Here is a 16,804-nt window from a genome sequence, read left to right on the forward strand (position 1 = left end):
CACCAAAACAGGCAGAAAAGTGCTTGCAATTGATACTCTTTTTGCTAGGTTGGCATCCTTATCTTGTTCTCCTCTGGTCCAGTTCATATTAAAGGGCTCCAAACAGGCTTCAGCAGGTCTGCTGCAACCTGCTTGCTGTATGTCCGAGACTTCAGGAGAAGAGTCAGTCTGTTTGCACAACATTTTTTTTGCTTTGATCTGAAGGATGTATGTGCGACCTCAAATGTCAGTGCTTCCTTATGCTTTAGGATTTCACATTTTAGACTCTCACATTTTAGGCACTTTCCCCTTTCAGGTAGGTAGACGGTTCGTGAATGAGGTACAAAGCCCTTCAACCTCAGGAACGTAAATGCATGTGGAATTGGTTTGAGACACAGTAATGGCTTTGTGTGGAAAAGACCCATTTTGACAATATCAGAAGTGAGGAACTGCAGAAAGGAAAAGCAGAGCAGTCAGAGGATGCATGTCCTCCAATATCTCCTGCCTTTTACATAGCACAGCCTAGGTGAAACGCATATGCTCTAGGACTGTACTGCCCAGAAGAAGAGAGCTGAAGAGAGCTCAGCAATAGGACTGCACAATACAAATGCAATGCAGCTGTTTGTTCATTACCTAAGGAATTTAAGCTATTCTTCCTCAGGGCCACACTAAAGCATAGTTTCAGGGACAGGTCACTTTTAGGTAACCTTACCTCACTCTTCTTGTGTGTCCTGCAGCCTGAGCGAGAGCAGGGGACAGAACCTCATGTAAAGCCAGGGCTGGAGGAGGATGGCACGCAGCGCACCCACGCCCTCCTTGGCAGCCAGGGCTGAGTGCCTGCTATCCTCTAGAGGGTGCTGCGGGCTCAGCCAGCCTGAATCCCGGCTCTGACACAGGTGAGCGATGCTGACTGTCAGCAGCTGTGAGCTGGAGTGGGTCCCACCGCCTGCGGGTCCTGCAGCCACAGCAGTGCAGGAGGAAGAGGAGGAGGAAGGTGCCCTCGGCTCCATCACCTGTCAGCATCCTTCTCCATGCTCCTGTCTTGTCACCCATCCTCTCCCCAGCACTTGCAGGTTAGCAAGCCCTCTCTTTTCCCTCTCTCTTTTGCCCTTTTCCCCTGAATGTAGCCACACCAAGCCATTTTAAATTGAAATACTGCATGTGCCTTCCTTGTTTGGGCTTAAATATGTTCCCTGCCTAAAATGTGGCTCCCAGGAGGCTGTATTAGCTCTCAAACGGCTCGCTGCAATGCATCTCTCCACTGTGTTTCCTTGCAGGCCGTATCTGTGTGACATCAATTGTGCTGGGTAAGAATGCTTACGAACCTATTTCCTGCTGCAGGATGATCACATTATACACAATTACACACTCGAGGAATTTCTCCTGAGATCCAGATGGGCACAGTCTGGAGTGGCTGAGGAGCCAGGACGTGTGTGGAATAATGAATCATTCATTCAAGCTGACACATCACCATCAAGCTCTTGTGCTGCACGAGCATGTGTTGCACTGCACTTGCTGCTTGTTGCCCTAAAAAAAGCCTGAATAATCAAATTCCAAATTTGGGTTCCAGTCTGTCTGTGCACTCCCTATGTCCTGTCAATTCATTATTACTCTATTTACTGTATCAGAAAGGTTTAAGCAGAAATCACTCAAAATGCATCAGCAGCACAGATCTCCCCAAGCTGAGATGTGCTGTTTCAAACAGAAACTTAGTTCAGTAGAGCCAAAATCTGTTTGTCAGCATCCATATAGTTCCTGCTCCTTGCAGGGCAGACTACAAGCACAGAGCCAGTATTTGGTTTCCCTTCTCCTCCCAAAGATTGCAGTCTCAGACTGGTTTTCCTAAGATTGAGACATTTTCCAATGCAATGTGAAGTAGGGCCATTTTCATCCTATAAACTTATATCTTTCTGATGAAATTATTGCTGCTTCTCTTAGTTTTACTGTGTTTAATCTCAACATTAATACTAGACTGATGTGCTCATTTTGTTTCTGAATTGCTTATTGTCCTGCAATGTCAGGACCTGAATCAGTGTAAGGCAAAACTGGTGAAGACAAATGTGGCTGCTTTGTATGCTTGGAAGAAGCTGCTGTCTTACAGTTGTCTTACAGGTTCTTTCACCATTTTTAATAGGTAATTTTAGGCCAGCTGCATCTCAACTCTTACACTAGCTGATGTTACGGACAGAAAAGAGAGAAAATCAAAGCTGAAAGAGAGCCAGAGCATTTCAGGAGCCCAAATCCTATTTTCCATAGCAGTGTGGGTTTCAGCAGTCTGACAGCCATCAACTTGCAGCCAGACTAGCTCTTAACACTCAGTTTTGCAGAGGAACAGCCTAATTCCCCTTCAGCAAACAGCCTGTGTCAGCTACATTGCTTGCAGAACTCCCACTTTGCTGTGTGTGTCATTTAGGTGTGCAACTGCTCATAAATCACCAAGTCCACCTATGCAGAGAATACTGGATTTTCTGTTGGGATATGCCTTTCTTACTTCCTAACTGAGTAAAGCACTGAATTCTTCTGTAACATCTAAATAACCTAGAGATGTTTTGCAGAGGGGAAGCATCCTGGTAGATTGGAGGTATTAACCTTATGGAGGTGTGTGCAGCTTGCTGTCATCTCAAGGCTTGTGGATCTCACCATGGGCCCACCTCGCATACTGACTATCAGTCCAGAGACCTCTGCTGCTGCTGCTCACCAGCAAATCCAGCCTGCTCTCTTCCACTCAAACCCATCACATGGTGCTTTGGCCTCATGTCACACTTGCTGTGTCTCACTCCTGCTCAGCTCTCTGGCTGTGACAACTTGATCCCGTGCCCACAGCTGTCACCCAGTGCTTTGAGGTGGATTTGGTCAGTTCCCCCTTCATCAGTCAAGTCACATCCAGGGATTGATCCCTGTTTATTTTACTCCTGTATCAGTTGTTTTACAGCAGCACCTTTGACTTTATTTTATGCTGGGCTGTCATATATACCACATAAGGGAAACTGTGGTTTTGGCACTTCATACTCTTCCTTTTCCAGTTATTATTTCCCTGCGTTCAGTGCATTCTGTCTATGCTGTTAAAAGCCAAGTGGTACATAATGGATAGCAGGGAGAAAATCAACTGGGAAAACTCATCACTGCCTGCTTTCAAAGGGCCCACCTTGGAACCATAGGATGGGCAGAGGCTTCAGTATCCTCAGTGCAAGCAAATTGAGAAGCACATACTTCTGAAACCCTGAGATGAATTAAGTATATACTGTCACTTTCAAATCTCTCTCCTTTAATACACTATCTGCTTTGAGCCTGTAGGGGCCACAATTTCAAAGGAAATTTTCCAATTCATCCTTCCTACTCCAACGCTGGCACACAGGGGAATGGGACTCAGCCACAACTCTGCTGCTTGGTATTGATCTGCATTCATTAAGTGTGCTTGTCTGAGTGTCCCAGAATCCTCGTGCTATTTTGTTTCTAGCTAATGGTTTCTTGCTGTGATACATTTACCATAGCCCAGGTTAAGGGCACAGACCAGTCCCAGCTTCCCCTAGTCAGAGGGGAAAGGAAGCTTCTCCTTTCTGTTCTCTCGATTGGAGTCATAGAACAGCTTGTGTTGAAATAGACATTAAAGCTCACCTGGTCCTAACCCCCTGGGCTGCCTCCACCATCTCAGGCTGCCCATTCATGGCACTGGGCACCTCCAAGGATGGGGCACACAGCTCTGGGCAGCAGTGCCAGGGCCTCTCTCTGAGTGAAAAATTTCCCCCTAACATCCAACCTAAATCTGCCCTCTTTTAGTTTAAAACCATTTGCCCTTATCCTATCACTATCAGACAGTCTAAACAGACTTAGCACTCTAGGTAGGGCCTCACAAAGGCAGAGCAGAGGGGGGACAATCCTCTCCCTGCTCACTGCCACCCCCCCTGTGCTGCAGCCCAGGATGCAGTTGCCTTTTAGGTCTGCAAGCACACACCGCTGGCTCACATCAAGTCATTCCACATCTTTCACAGACTCTCATTTTCAAAACCACCTCATTTCCTGCCCGGTGTTTCAGTGATTTTTCATTTCTTGTAAATCACGTGTTGATGCTACGATCGACTTGTCTGACAACACCTGTTTCCTCTTGTTTTGTGTAACCCCACACAGCTCCATGGGCTGACCTGGCTTTCCCCACTGCCCGGCCTCTGCTACAATCTCCTTGTCTGTTTTGTGGCTCTCTGGAGGTATCTCTTGGTGACACAGGCTTCAGGGTTCTTGAGGGGCAATGTCTGCATTGACTGTGTTAGTCACTAGGGCACGTTCATAGTGAGGAGCTGGCACAGCCACATTGGCTGATCTCCTCACTGGCTCTTCACACTCTCAGACTTTTCTGTCTGTAGGTGGTGGTAATGCCTTTAGCTGGGACTGGTAGGAGGGAAGGCTGTTCCATATTGCAGGCTGGAAAAGGCCTTCAGAGGGGCACAGAACTGAAGTTGAAGGCAGTCTGCTGCTTTCTGTGATGGCCTGTCAGTCAGAATATCCAAACTGCAGGATCTCCTGGGCCTGAAGGCAGCCTGGAGCCACCCTCCTGCTGCCTGCCATGGAACAACTTCCACACATAAAGTCTAGGAATAGGTGTATATTTACACACATAGAATCCTTTCTGACAGGGTGAGGCGATATTTGTGGGAGCTCTGACGGTGGTTTTGTGTTTCAGCAAGCCAGAATGTTTGATGTCTTTGAAATCCTCCATCCACTTCTTGAAAGCACAGCATGTCTTGCCTGTAGTGAACATTTGGGTTATCTTTTTTAAGCATCTCCCTGTTATGACAGGACCTAAAAACTCTTCTCCTTTTTTATTTTTTTTTTTAAAAGCCATTTTCATCTAATTCCAGGAGCAGCGCTTTCATAGACTGCCACATCTCCGTGCAGGCATGAGGAAGTAAACATATCTGAGAGAACCTCCACATAAAGCACCAGCAATTGGCCCAGGCCCTGTCTACCTACTCAGACACCACGTTAAGCACTACTCAGAGGATCGCTTTAAGTTGCTTCAAGTACCTCCAGTTGTTTTCTGACTGGCTTCTGCTTTGGTCATTGACTGTGAGTGGGAAGCAAAACAGCATTCAGCACGCTTGCAAAAAGGCAGAATCACTTGGTGCTGAAGCTCTACCTCCATGGGGAAGGCATCAATCAATAAAAAAAGAAATGAAAATCCAGAAAAATAAGTATGCCAAGAAGGATTTGGACCCACATTGCCTCTGGCCTGCAGGTGCCAAGGCTCTGAGCACCCTGCACACATGGGACCTTTGCTATGAACAACTTTGCTGAGTGCTCTGTGCATCTCCAGCCTTGTAACCCCCCTTGCTAAGGAGATATAAGAACCCTACCCACACCTCAGGACAGATTAACATTAAGGAGAAAAAAAACCAACAGCCCTCACTGATCCTGAAATGTGTCTTAATTAACTCCCAGCAATTTGCATCTGACAAAAGATAGAGCCAGTTTCTCTTGTTCGACTGATCTGTGTTTAATGCCAGATGGGGGTGGCTTCAGGTCAGGTGTTTCCCAGGCCTGGGGCTGTCTTTGGTCTGTGAGACGAGCCAAGATAGAAGAGGGAAAGTGAGTCTAAATGCTGTTTGTCTCGGGGTAGCTCAGATCCAGATTGATCAGCAGAAAACAAACCAAAACAAAAAAAGTACATATCAGGAGGCTAAATAGTTTTGATAAAAGGAATTTGGAGAGAAAGCAGCCTCCATGGAGAGGGTAGCAAAGGCAGCACTCAGGAGCAGAGCAGTTTGTGCTGTATTGAATGGGCTCTAAAGCATTCCCTCCTGAATCAGGGGATGTGGCTCTCTTGCTGCGTATGGATGCTATCCTTGAGATCTTGGTAACAAAGGGATAAATCAGTATTCCTCTGTGGGGCTACAGGAACTGGGTTGTTAGGAGCAAGGCATTTGGTTTGCAGCAAACAATGCAAAAATAGGATTTTGATTGCTTCCTAAACACACACAACTGGCACATTTTAAATGACTATAAAAGATATGACAGGAGGGCTCCCTTGGACGTTTATTTCTTCACAGAAGAGGTGGGAATTAAAGTGGTTAAATGACAAAATAAAGGATCCAAAACACGGAGCACCTGAAGATCTTGCTAATCAGACAAGGCCTTGCACGTTGTTTAGACTTACTAATTCCACATCCAACCCCATAACACAGCAGCAGGGGAACTGCTGGGTGATTATATTTAATTTTATGCAGAGGTCAACTGAACAGAATAGTTTATATGTGAGCTGATGCCCTTTAATGAATAAATCAAAACCACCGACCCGACATTAGCCCTGCACCACCAACAGGTGAGCTCTTTTTGGCTCATTAAGGTGCTCACTGACCAAGGCTGGGGACTTCATCCTGTAGGAAAAGCTGATGCTGTTATATGTCTCTGTCTTCCAAAAGGGGGTGAAATGGCACAAACACTTTGCCACCAAGGTCCCAGTTTCTGCAGAGCTGAGCATGGGGTGGGGAAGGAGCTCAGGAAGCTGTTTGTAGGAGAGGTGCCCCAGCTCCTGCTCTGGCACGTCAGGTGGAAGTGCAACTTTTGTGTTCAACTGACTCACAGCAAAACATTTTGGGCTGATTCAACAGAGCGCTTTGCTTCCTGTCATAACAACTCCAATTGCAAGGTTTTGTTTGGATGCTCCTGGCAGAAGGAGCGTATACAGAGAGGCACTAAAAGAGTTGAGGACCGATCATTGCACAAGACGTAGAGGATCTGTGGGTTGGATGAAGGGAATGAAGCCATCCAACACTGTGACCCCATCCACGCACCTCACATGCACCAGGCTTTGCTTCCCAACCCAAAACCCCTCACTGCCACCCTCCCTGCAATGAACTGCGATCGTTTGCAATGCACAAAGCGCATCTCCAGCCCAAAGTGTAAGAAAACCCCATCCGCCTGCCAGTTGACTCATGTGTAGGGTTTCCACTTCCCAGCTCTGCATATTGTGAGATCCTGACATGAGCCGGGGAGAGCTGATGTTGTCAGCACAGCTCCCATACGGTTTTCTCAAAGGCAACAGATTTTTTATACATATATATTTATACATGGCACCTGGGTTGGCAGAAACTACATCCGAAAAAAGGGAAACAGGGAAAACACTCAGTGCTGAGTCTGCTTAGTGGGGCGTGGAGGGGTTTGGGCCATTTCTGGGGTTGTTTAGTCTGGAGTAGGCTCAGGGGAGATCTTAGTGCTCTGTATAACACCCTGAGAGGAGGTTGTGGCGAGGTGGGGGTCGGCCAATGCTCACAGTGATAGGCCAAGGGGTGATGGCCTGAAGTTGCAGCAGAGAGGCTGCCTTTGGGTACTGGGAAATGTTTCTTCCCAGAAGGAGCTGTCAGACATGGGGACTGGGACAGGCTGCCCTGGGATCAGTGGAGTCACCATCACCATCCCTGGAGGTTTCCCAGGAGAGAACAGATGTAGTACTTTACGACACGGTTTAGTGGGCAACAGTGGTGGATGGACAGGACTGGATGATCTGAGAGGTCTTTCCCGACCTTAACGATTCTATGAATTCTAGACGACGGCTCTCGGCCAAATGCAACACACTGACCCAGCCGATGGCTGGGGACAGCTCATCTTGGGGTCACTTTGGGGTGCGGATGCGATACCTGGCTCAACCCCGGGGCGCAGCCGCGCACGGAGCCGTACAAAGCCGGGCAGCGTCTCCCCATCCCCAACACGGAGCGCGGCCCCACGCAGACAAAAGGCCTCGCGATCCCCACGCGTGGCTCCTCCGCCCGCCCCCTGCCCGCCCCCTCCCTCCCATCACTGACTGACAGGCGGCCCCGGCGGCGAGCTGGGCCGGGCGGGCGGCGATGCGATGCGATGCGGCGCCGCAGCCGCCATCCCGGCGCAGCCCGCGGCGTGCCCTGCCCGCCGGCAGCCCCTATAGCCGCCCCATAGCGGCCCCTATAGCCGCCCCTAGGTGCCGCGGTGCGGGCGGAGGGGCAGGGGCGGCGGCGGCAGCTTCTCCCTCCCCGGCAGCCCCGCATGAGGGGAGGCGTTAAATAGCTCTAGCGCCTCGCCGGCCGCCACTGCCAGCTCGGTGGTGGCGGGGCCGCCTCGCCGGAGGCGGCGGAGGAAACATGGCGAGCGATTCTCCGGCACGGAGCCTGGACGAGATCGACCTCTCGGCGCTGCGGGTGAGGAGCACGGCGGAGGGTTGAGGGTTGCGGGGCGGAACGGGGCCGAGCTGCGGGCGGTGCACACGTGCGGGAGCGCCGGGCTGTGTGTGCGGACGTGCCTGCGCCTATGGAGGTGCATGTGCGTGTCGGTATGGACATGTGTGCGTCTGTCCGTGTGTGTTAATGTACGTGCATGTACATCTGCTCCTGTGCAAGCGTACGTGCCTGTGTCCGTGTGTGTGTGTGTAAACGCGTGGATAAAGCATGTACATGTCCCCCCATGTATGTAAGTGTACGTGCGTACAGCCTGCACGCATGGAAATGTGGCTCTGCACACACGCACGTCTATATGCGCGTGCCCCTGATGTGTGTACGCACCCTACGGGCACGCGGCTCCGTGTGTGTGTGTGTGTGTGTGTACGCCCAGTGCCCTCCTGCCCCTCCTATGGGGCGCCGTGGGGCCGCTCCCCGCTGTGATTTGGGGTGGGGGCCGCGCGGAGCTCCCCCCGCCCACAGCGGGGACGGGCAGCGCCGCGTCTCGTCGCGCTCCGTTAATCGCACGCAGGGACGCACGGCCGGGGATGCGGGATGGATGCGGATGAGGGACGTGGGATGCGGATGAGGGATGCGGGATGCGGATGCTCGCACCGCTTCCCACGCAGCGCCCGCTGTGCCCCCTCCTCTCTTCCCCTCTTTGAGATATCGCTGTCCTGCTGCCGTACCCTTGAAATGTCGAACGTGTCAGCTTCCGCCTGTGGCCCGATGCCACCCCCAAGGCCTTTTTCCTGCAAGTTTTTTTTTGTTATTGTTTTTTTTCTTCTCCTTTTTCCCCTTTCCTCTCCATCCCTTCGCTCTCAGCAGCTCAGTGCTGGGGGTGGGAGGCTGATGGGAGGCTGCTTCCATCAACCTGCTGGCGTAGAGAAAGAAATACAATGTAGCAGAACCAGCTAAGGACAAGTGCGAGTACGTTTTTAGAATCAGAAATAGTATTTGTTTCAGTGGAAAGAAAAAAAAAAAGAACAACAACAAAAATCAGTCTTTGTTCACTTGCCCTACTTTTTTTCCTGGTGAGTTTCTGGCTGATTAATAGTGTGAGTGTTTGCTCAGCAGGACGTGGTGCACAGCAGGCTGGGACCCATCGCCATCCTGTGGGGAGGGGACCTGCAGTGGTCCCTTCCCTGCTGGGTGGGAGGGAGCTGGAACCACTGGGGTTAATCAAGGGTAGAGGTGTCCTTGGGGGGGGAAGGGAGGGCCCTCTGCTTCTCCCCCACCCCCATTAGCCGTGTATGTATCTATATTTAACCATCAGCGTTAGCTGTATGTGAACCAGGTCACTAGTTCCTTTTAAGACTACCCCCACGTGCTCAGCTCCTCTGTTCTTGTGGCTTTTTAATAGTGTTGTGCTCAAGATGCAGCCTGGATTTTGTTTTCATTTTATGAGGAAATCTCTACCCCTGCCTGTCTGCAAGCCCCCAGGGCATGAAAACACGAAGCCCCCCCACTTCCCAGCCCAGCCCTTGGGAGGGTTTCATAGGGGGGCTACTCCTGCAGGAAGGGGGTTTGGGGAGTACCATTATATAGTTGGGATTTTTGGACTCCCACTATAAGATTAGGATTAGAAGAAGTTGGCTGTATCCAGGAGGCAGTCTCCTGATGGGGGGAGAGACCTGTTACGGTGCTTTCTTTTAAATCATGAGAGATATGTTGGTTTATAAGGGAGACAAGAATAGGGCTTTAATTTGCCAGGGAATAGATCTTCTTCCAAACCAAGCTCTTTTAGCACTTAGAATAATTGTTAAAGGTCATAAATTCAGCAGATCGGGCAAGAAGCGTGAATCATTCTGCAGGGCCTGAATCAGAAATCAATAGTAAATTTGCTGCCTGAGCACAAAACTCGGCAGCAGGGCGTAATTCCCCGAGCCTTGCAAAATGTCATTTATGGGAAGATGAGAGGAATGTCGGGATTGGTGCTGTGGATGGGTCTGGGTGGGGGAGCTGCTGCTGTGTCTGCTCAGAGAGGTGAGGGGTGGCTGCTGGGGTGACTCAAAATCTAGGAGGGGGGAGAATAGTTTCTTCTTAGCAGTGGGGAGAGGAAGCTCTTGGGCTGCTTATCGCCAAGTTTGAGTCACTGAGGTGTACCAGGAGGTTGGGTTTGAAGAACAACATGCCAACACCTATAAAGAAATAAAGAAGGTGGACCTCTGCCAGCATGCCCCATCCGAATGGAGCACAAAGGTGTGTGCAGGGCTGGGTGCAGAGGGGACACCAAAGCCCCCGTGCACTTGTGCTTTGCTACATGGGTTTATGTTGGCTGAGCTGTGCTGCTTCATGCACTCACAGCCTGGAACAAAGCACCAAATTCTGACTGCAGTGCATGGCCTGCTGCAGCTCGGAGCACACCTCGGGCTTGCTTCTGCCTCCTTTGCAACATATTTCTATCAATCATGTTATCCTGCGCTCATTGCCATGGTAGCCAGGTGTCCCCTGTGTCAGCACAGCGAGGACTGCAGGGAGAAGCTCTGGCATCAGGAGGGCTCTTACAATAGAGGTCTTCGTAGCACTGGTAATGAGCACTGTTAATGTTGCAGAAAACTGTAATTTAAAATGATGAGGCCATTGAACAGGTAGTGCTGCGTATTACACTGACAAGGGGATAAGATAAACTGCATTATAATGTTCTTTTGTCCAGGCTGGGAGGTATTTCTGCTGGTCTGCTCAGCATGGTGAATAGCCCCACGGCCTGGCGTTGCTATTAGCAGAATCATGATTAATGCAGGGATTTATGCAGGTTGTTGACAGAGCAGATTTTGCTGTTGTTTTTTTCTTTGGGAAGAAAATGAGAACGCATGTGAGCAGTGCTGCAGCAGGCTGTGCTCCATGGTGCTGCATGCACAGCTGAGCGCCACAGGAGAGCCGTCAGGACGGCGCTGGCTTTGCTCTCTTCCCATTTGATTTCAGCATGTGTCGGGGTGAATGCTGTCATCTCGTGCTGAAGCCAGTGGCCTCGATCCCTCCAAAATATCCAGGTCAATAGCTTTCCCTGCGCCATGTCTGTTTGCAGCCTGGCTCCTGGCTGACATGCGGCGATGGCCACGGGCTCTGCAGCTGCAGCAGCGGATACGCTTCGGGTGCTCTGCCTGGAGCTGGCCCTGTCCCCTGCTCATGCTCTGCAGCACATGGGGGGCTCAGGACTGAGATCCTCTCCTTAAAGCTGTGCCTCTTATCCCTGCGAATGCGCTCACCTGAGCTTGGCAGAAGGTTTCCTGCTTAGAAACAGGCTTTCTGGGGGAGGAGCAATTGTTATCTTTGCATACCTGGATGTCGCTCTGTTTTGGGCTTGTTAACAAAAACCAAGGCTTTGCTATTGACTTCTGCAGAGTGCTGACCATGCACTCTCTGGAAACTGGATCCTAAAATCGTTGGTTGTTTTGGGAACGCCTGGCCTTTACTAGGAGAGGAGACAGCGCGGAGTTAAGGAGCCGGTGGGTATTAGCTGTTGCTGGGAAGAATTGGATGAAACCCAAAAATGTCACTGCTGTTCCTCTAGATGTGCTTTGTATAGAAGTGGAGCTCACTGGCCATTCGTCGATCATTGCCAGTGAAGATTAAAAACTCTCTTATTAAAATCAAAGCAAACAAACAAAAAAAGCCCCAACGTGCTGGCATTGCCCTGCATTCAGAACTTCATGTTATGGAGTATTTCAGAATCATTAAAGATTTAGGAGAAGTCCTAATGGGGTGTAAGCACTCCAGCCAGCACTCGGGAGCATTATCTCTGCAGCATTACGTTAAGCTGCTTCTTCCAACTCCTTTTGAAAAACCATCGCTCAACAGAACCGAGGCAGCTTTTGCAAAGGTCACCTTCTTCTTAAATAGAAAGAGAAACTAATTTTACTGGAGATGACTTCTGGAGATGAACATTCAAGGCATCTTTATGTTGTGTTTTACATGCTGTGCTGCCATGCAGTTATTTGGGACCTGCGTTCAGCACAAGTGTGTGTTTAGCTGGAACTCACGAGGTTAGGCCCTCTTGGATGTTGTCCATCAGTGCCTCAATCAGTGTAAACTAAGGACAGTTTATAGGGTGTGAAGGGAGAAAACCATTTCTATTTGATCAGGATGTAAATCTCCTGAAATTAATCACTGTGCTGAGGAAGAGGTGCACTTGAAAGTCATTATTTCTGTGTTGCCAGGTCATGCGTAAGCTGCAGTCACACCCTGAGCCTGGACTCTGAGCTGCTCATTGCAAACCAGGCCTGACTACCCTCTAATGCACCCACAGCCACTGTGCACCCGTCATTATATACATCAGCACCAGCCCGTGCCTCAGCCCTGTGAGCAAGGACACAGTATTGATCCCTGCCTGATTTCTTCCTGCCTAAAATACAGATGGAGAGAATCCTGCCAGTTCTCCTGTGCCTGCCCCAGGGAGAAGCTAATGTTAGTGTGGGGCATGAAAGGAGCAAGGGCAGCCATGGGATGTGGTGTCGGGGTGTGAAGGGTGAGGTGCTGAGCCTTGGCTGTACGGTTTGTTCCCCAACCATATGACTGTGTCCCATGGGATGAGGATGCTCAGCACGTAGGGGCCAGTCCTGGGGCACTTGTCACTGGGAGGAGAGGCAGAACAGGCAAGGTGGGGTAACATCGATAAGGAGTTTAATCAAACCTCAGTTACAGCTCTCTGCACGCCTGATTTTTATTTTGTCATGGCAAATGCTTTGAGAGTGCAGAGAGCCATTTTCCCTTTGATCTGGAATGTTGCTTTTCAATGTTAATTTTCTGCAGTGCGTGCCAGAAGTTCAGGGTTCTGTATTGGCAGTAAATTATAGATGATTGTAATCAGGCAGCCAGTGCTGGGGAATCCAGATGCGTCTTGTGTTGCTGAGAACCAGCGTTTCCTCCTGCAGTAGGTGTGCAAACAGCCTTCACCACCCTGTGCTCAGCTGATGAATGGCTGCGAATGCAGCAGGAGCTATGCACTTTGTTCTGCTGCTGATAACCAGCTCTGCTACAGAAAGTCTATCAGATATTAATGGCTTCGTACAAACACCACCCTCTTGCCATTAATTCAGACTGGATTGCTTCACGCAGTCCCATCCTTCCCCCATACAGAATGTGGTGGCCTGTGGCAGGTGTGAGGCTCGCTGTGAGCTGCTCTGCTGAGTAAAGCCTGAGCAGCCCCAGTGTAACATCCTCTGTGTTTTAATGCTGCCACTGCAGCGAGGGTGGGCGGATGTGTTTCTGTTCGTGTGAGCGCACGTGTGGTTTTCAGCTCCAGCGTGCATGAAACCTTTTGTTACAGTTATTGCTTGCTTCCTTCAGCAGTGTCATTTCAGAGGACAGAAAGAGATACATTGTTTAGCCCTGCTGAAGGCAACACTTCTCACAAGCGAAGGGGATCGCAAAGGATGTATATTCCTTTATAAACTAACAAAGACTCCAGAATTCCATTTCGGTGGCTGACACTTCCCCCTCGTTCCCCCTCCTTTTAAAAATTCTCTTTGCTCCTAATTTTGAAACTCAGCAGGAAAAAGCCTCCTGCCAGCTGAGTCATGTGCTCGGTGCATGACAGAAGCGACTGTTTGGGACCATGCCCTTAATCTGCTGGATGGAGCCTGTAGGATGCGTTTGAGACAGCAGAGCCTTTGCTGAGGATGAGATGGAGCAACTTGGATGTAATAAAATGTGCCTAATAATTGCTGTTGCATGCTACAGAAATACAAGAGATCAAAGCTTCCGAGGCATTTATTTTCATAATTTGTGGGTCAGATCCTTGCAGGACTAATTGGGTGCTGTTTGATGTCCAGGCAACAATAGAAATCTCGCTGTAAATCAGCATAGATTTGCCTTTTCCTTTCTCTTCTGTACAAAAGCATAAAAGCTTAATATGATTTCGAGATAAACTGGCAAAAGAGAAGTTGCAGATCTCCTTCCTGTCTTGCTGCCATGCTTCTTAGAAGTATTGCACCCTGAGCCACGTGGCTGATACAGCAAACAGCTCAGATCACGTGTACCTGGCACACAGACCTTCAGAACAGCCCCAAATGTCCAGATTGGATCTGTGCATTTATAGCTGATATCGATGGCAGAAGTTTATTATGTTTGAAATGTGGTATATATGGTTTTAACTTGCACAGGCGGACTAAAAGTGAGTGTGGAGCTGAGTTCTGTGGGCCAAAAGCAGCCAGATTTCTTTGAAGGAAGGAACATGGGAAAAGGAGGAAGATTTGTGGAGAAGAAAGGATTATAAAAGGTCACCATCTCTGCTAAAGCAAGGGAAATAAATTAACTACAGATCTTTCTTCTGTGGAGGCTGGCTGATGCTGAAGGCTGGCAGGTTACCTTAGAGCCACAGGTATCCCTGTGCAGTTTGGTGATGGATGGGATGAGTCAGTTTTCCTGTGAGATTTCCATGCAATGAGAAAAGCAGAGAGGAAGGCACGGACCCACTGGGAATGCTGCTCGTCTGCAGTCAAGGTTGCTGTTCCCATTGCTTTTGGGTGTTGTTTCATTTGCCATAAACCTGAACTTGCATGTGAAGGCTGGCTGCACTTGAACCTCTCTGTGTTGCGTTTTCTCTTCTTCTGAAGGTGTGCCAAGGAGGGCTTCTTTTGTGTGCCCATAGATTCCTCCATTTGGGTACATCTAGAAATATGGATGTGCAAAAAATGGATGTGCTTTGAACTAAAAACAGAGGCCAAGGCAGCAAAATTAAAAGGGCTTTAAATGCATTTTCTGGCCATGCAGACAGGCTGTCTTTGCTGCAATAAATCTTCAGTGTTCACGTATTGATTAGCCTCAGTAAATACTGTGATGACTCTGTCCTTCCTATTTCTATTCTGCGGGGACCAGTGTATTAGTATGTTTCAAGAAGCTGTAATAGCTAAATGGGATTCCAGTAGTGAGAGCGGTTTTCAGATGGTTTCCAAAGTGAATTTCAGCCACTGTGACTTTCCCTGCTCCCTGTTAGAATGTTTGGCTGCTATAAATATCAACACAGAGTGCTGTGCTGGTGACTGGGCTGGTAATGGCTGTGTTTTCTAATGGACAAAACTGTGTTTTTTGAGCCAGGCACCCTGGAGTGGTCATGCCCATCCCTGGCAAGGATGCTGAGGGATCTCAGCTGCCCTCTCCTAATTTAGTGTTTGGGGAGCTCTGTCTCCACAAGGCACCTGCCGGCGTCTCAGTTCAATGCTGGAAATGCTCTACCATGAGTTGCATAAATTTGCTCAGTGCTCCCTTTGAAATGTGGGGCTGCCTAGCTAACTGGAATCTGAAAAGGACTTCTTTTCTACCTGTTCAGCTCATAGCTTGTAGTAGCTTCTTATTAGTCACATGTAGATGGGCATAGTTCAGAGAGGCTTTGCTTGCTGTGCTTTGCACCTGCTCTTGGAGGCACAGACTTGGTAAGGTCAGTGGTGATTGTGTTTGAGCTCTGGACCAGCCTTGGGTTGATGGAAAATGTACGTTATAAAGTAGAAAAAGCAAGAAGGTGGAAGAACAGCAACCTGTTAACACCAGATAAGCAACACTGCATGGAGGGATGGAGAAGTCATTCTGTGCCGTAGCTGAAAATGCATTTGCATGCCCAGTATTTGTGACTATACTGCAGTGGAATGGATCCTCTGGATATAGGTTGGGCCATAAGGTGAAAACTCCAAGCTTCTCATGAAACAGCGGATGGGAAAGTAGGAGAGAGCAGATGTAAAATGAGCATAACAGTATACCTTTAGTTCAGCTTGAAGGAAATAATTGAGGAATCGCTGTCGCTTATGATGGTGACCTCTGCTGAGATGACTCACAGTGCAGTGTAATATGAGTCACTTGTTAATGGTGGCCTGTTAAAGGAGAAAGTGCCAAATCCCAATAACTTATTTGTTGTGTGTTATAAAAGCCAGGGCAAGGAAGAGTGTTCAGGATATTGCTGCTTAAAAATTGCCGATGCTTAGAGCTCTGTAGAACCTTTACAGGACTCTTGGGGACCCTGAGATGAAAAGGCAAAGGCTCCTGAGGAGGTACACTACTTTCACTTCTGTTTTAAAGAGCCTTCTGCCTTCCTGTGTGAGTGCAGTGTTGTCAGAGGGTGGGAGCCATGGCCACCTCTGCAAAGTCTGCCTGGCAAGGGCTTGGCCTGGGGTCTACAGGACAGCCTGGCAGCATGGCCAAGGTGTAACAGTGAAGCAGGATGGCTGGAACAAAATCCACCACCATGAGGGGATTGGAAGCCAAGGGATGACCCGTGGTTGGGTCCTTGCCTGCAGCCAGGGCTTTGATGGGTGCAGTCTCCCTGCAAACTCACCTCTGACGTCTGCCAAGAGGGTGCAGGATGCATTTATGGCTGTGAATGATCTGGAGTGCTGCAGTAGCTATTGACTGAGTACCTGCCTGTTAATCATCTACTAGGCAACTTAAATGGTTCTGCATGTTGGACTGTTGCTTTTCCTCAATAAATGTGGTTTTACGATCCACAGAAGAAAGAGAGACAGACTGGAAGGTGTTGTGGCCCTGGGCAGGAGCTCACTGGGAAGCCATAAGTGGCTCAGAGCCTGGGCACAGCTTTGGAGGCTGAGCAGTCTCAGCTCTGTCCTCTTGTGTGGTGGGGACACCTTGCTCCTCACTGAGGACTTTTGTTTATTTATTTTTCCTGAGCTTTCCTTTCTGGTGAACCTGCTGCTCTCCTG

General features: G+C 49.2%; 1 protein-coding gene and 1 long non-coding RNA gene across 3 annotated transcripts in view; both read left to right on the plus strand.

The window, feature by feature from the left end:
• Positions 1 to 700: 700 nt before the first annotated feature.
• On the plus strand, positions 701 to 6,099 carry LOC116653867. Of its 2 annotated transcripts, XR_004308459.1 has the most exons (3): positions 701 to 1,052; positions 1,257 to 1,286; positions 4,833 to 6,099. It is a non-coding gene; the product is annotated as an uncharacterized LOC116653867 (long non-coding RNA). The 2 variants fall into 2 exon arrangements; XR_004308458.1 differs by lacking the exon at positions 1,257 to 1,286.
• Positions 6,100 to 7,779: 1,680 nt separating this feature from the next.
• The window catches only part of TNIK (TRAF2 and NCK interacting kinase), a 133,456-nt gene continuing 124,431 nt past the window's right edge, over positions 7,780 to 16,804 (plus strand). Inside the window, exon 1 of the mRNA XM_032446726.1 lies at positions 7,780 to 8,141. Coding sequence (XP_032302617.1) covers positions 8,085 to 8,141 — 57 coding nt within the window. The 5' untranslated portion in view covers positions 7,780 to 8,084. The remainder of the gene's footprint in view (positions 8,142 to 16,804) is intronic.

This window comes from Coturnix japonica, chromosome 9 (assembly GCF_001577835.2).
Source record: "Coturnix japonica isolate 7356 chromosome 9, Coturnix japonica 2.1, whole genome shotgun sequence".
NCBI classification, from domain to species: Eukaryota; Metazoa; Chordata; class Aves; order Galliformes; family Phasianidae; genus Coturnix; species Coturnix japonica.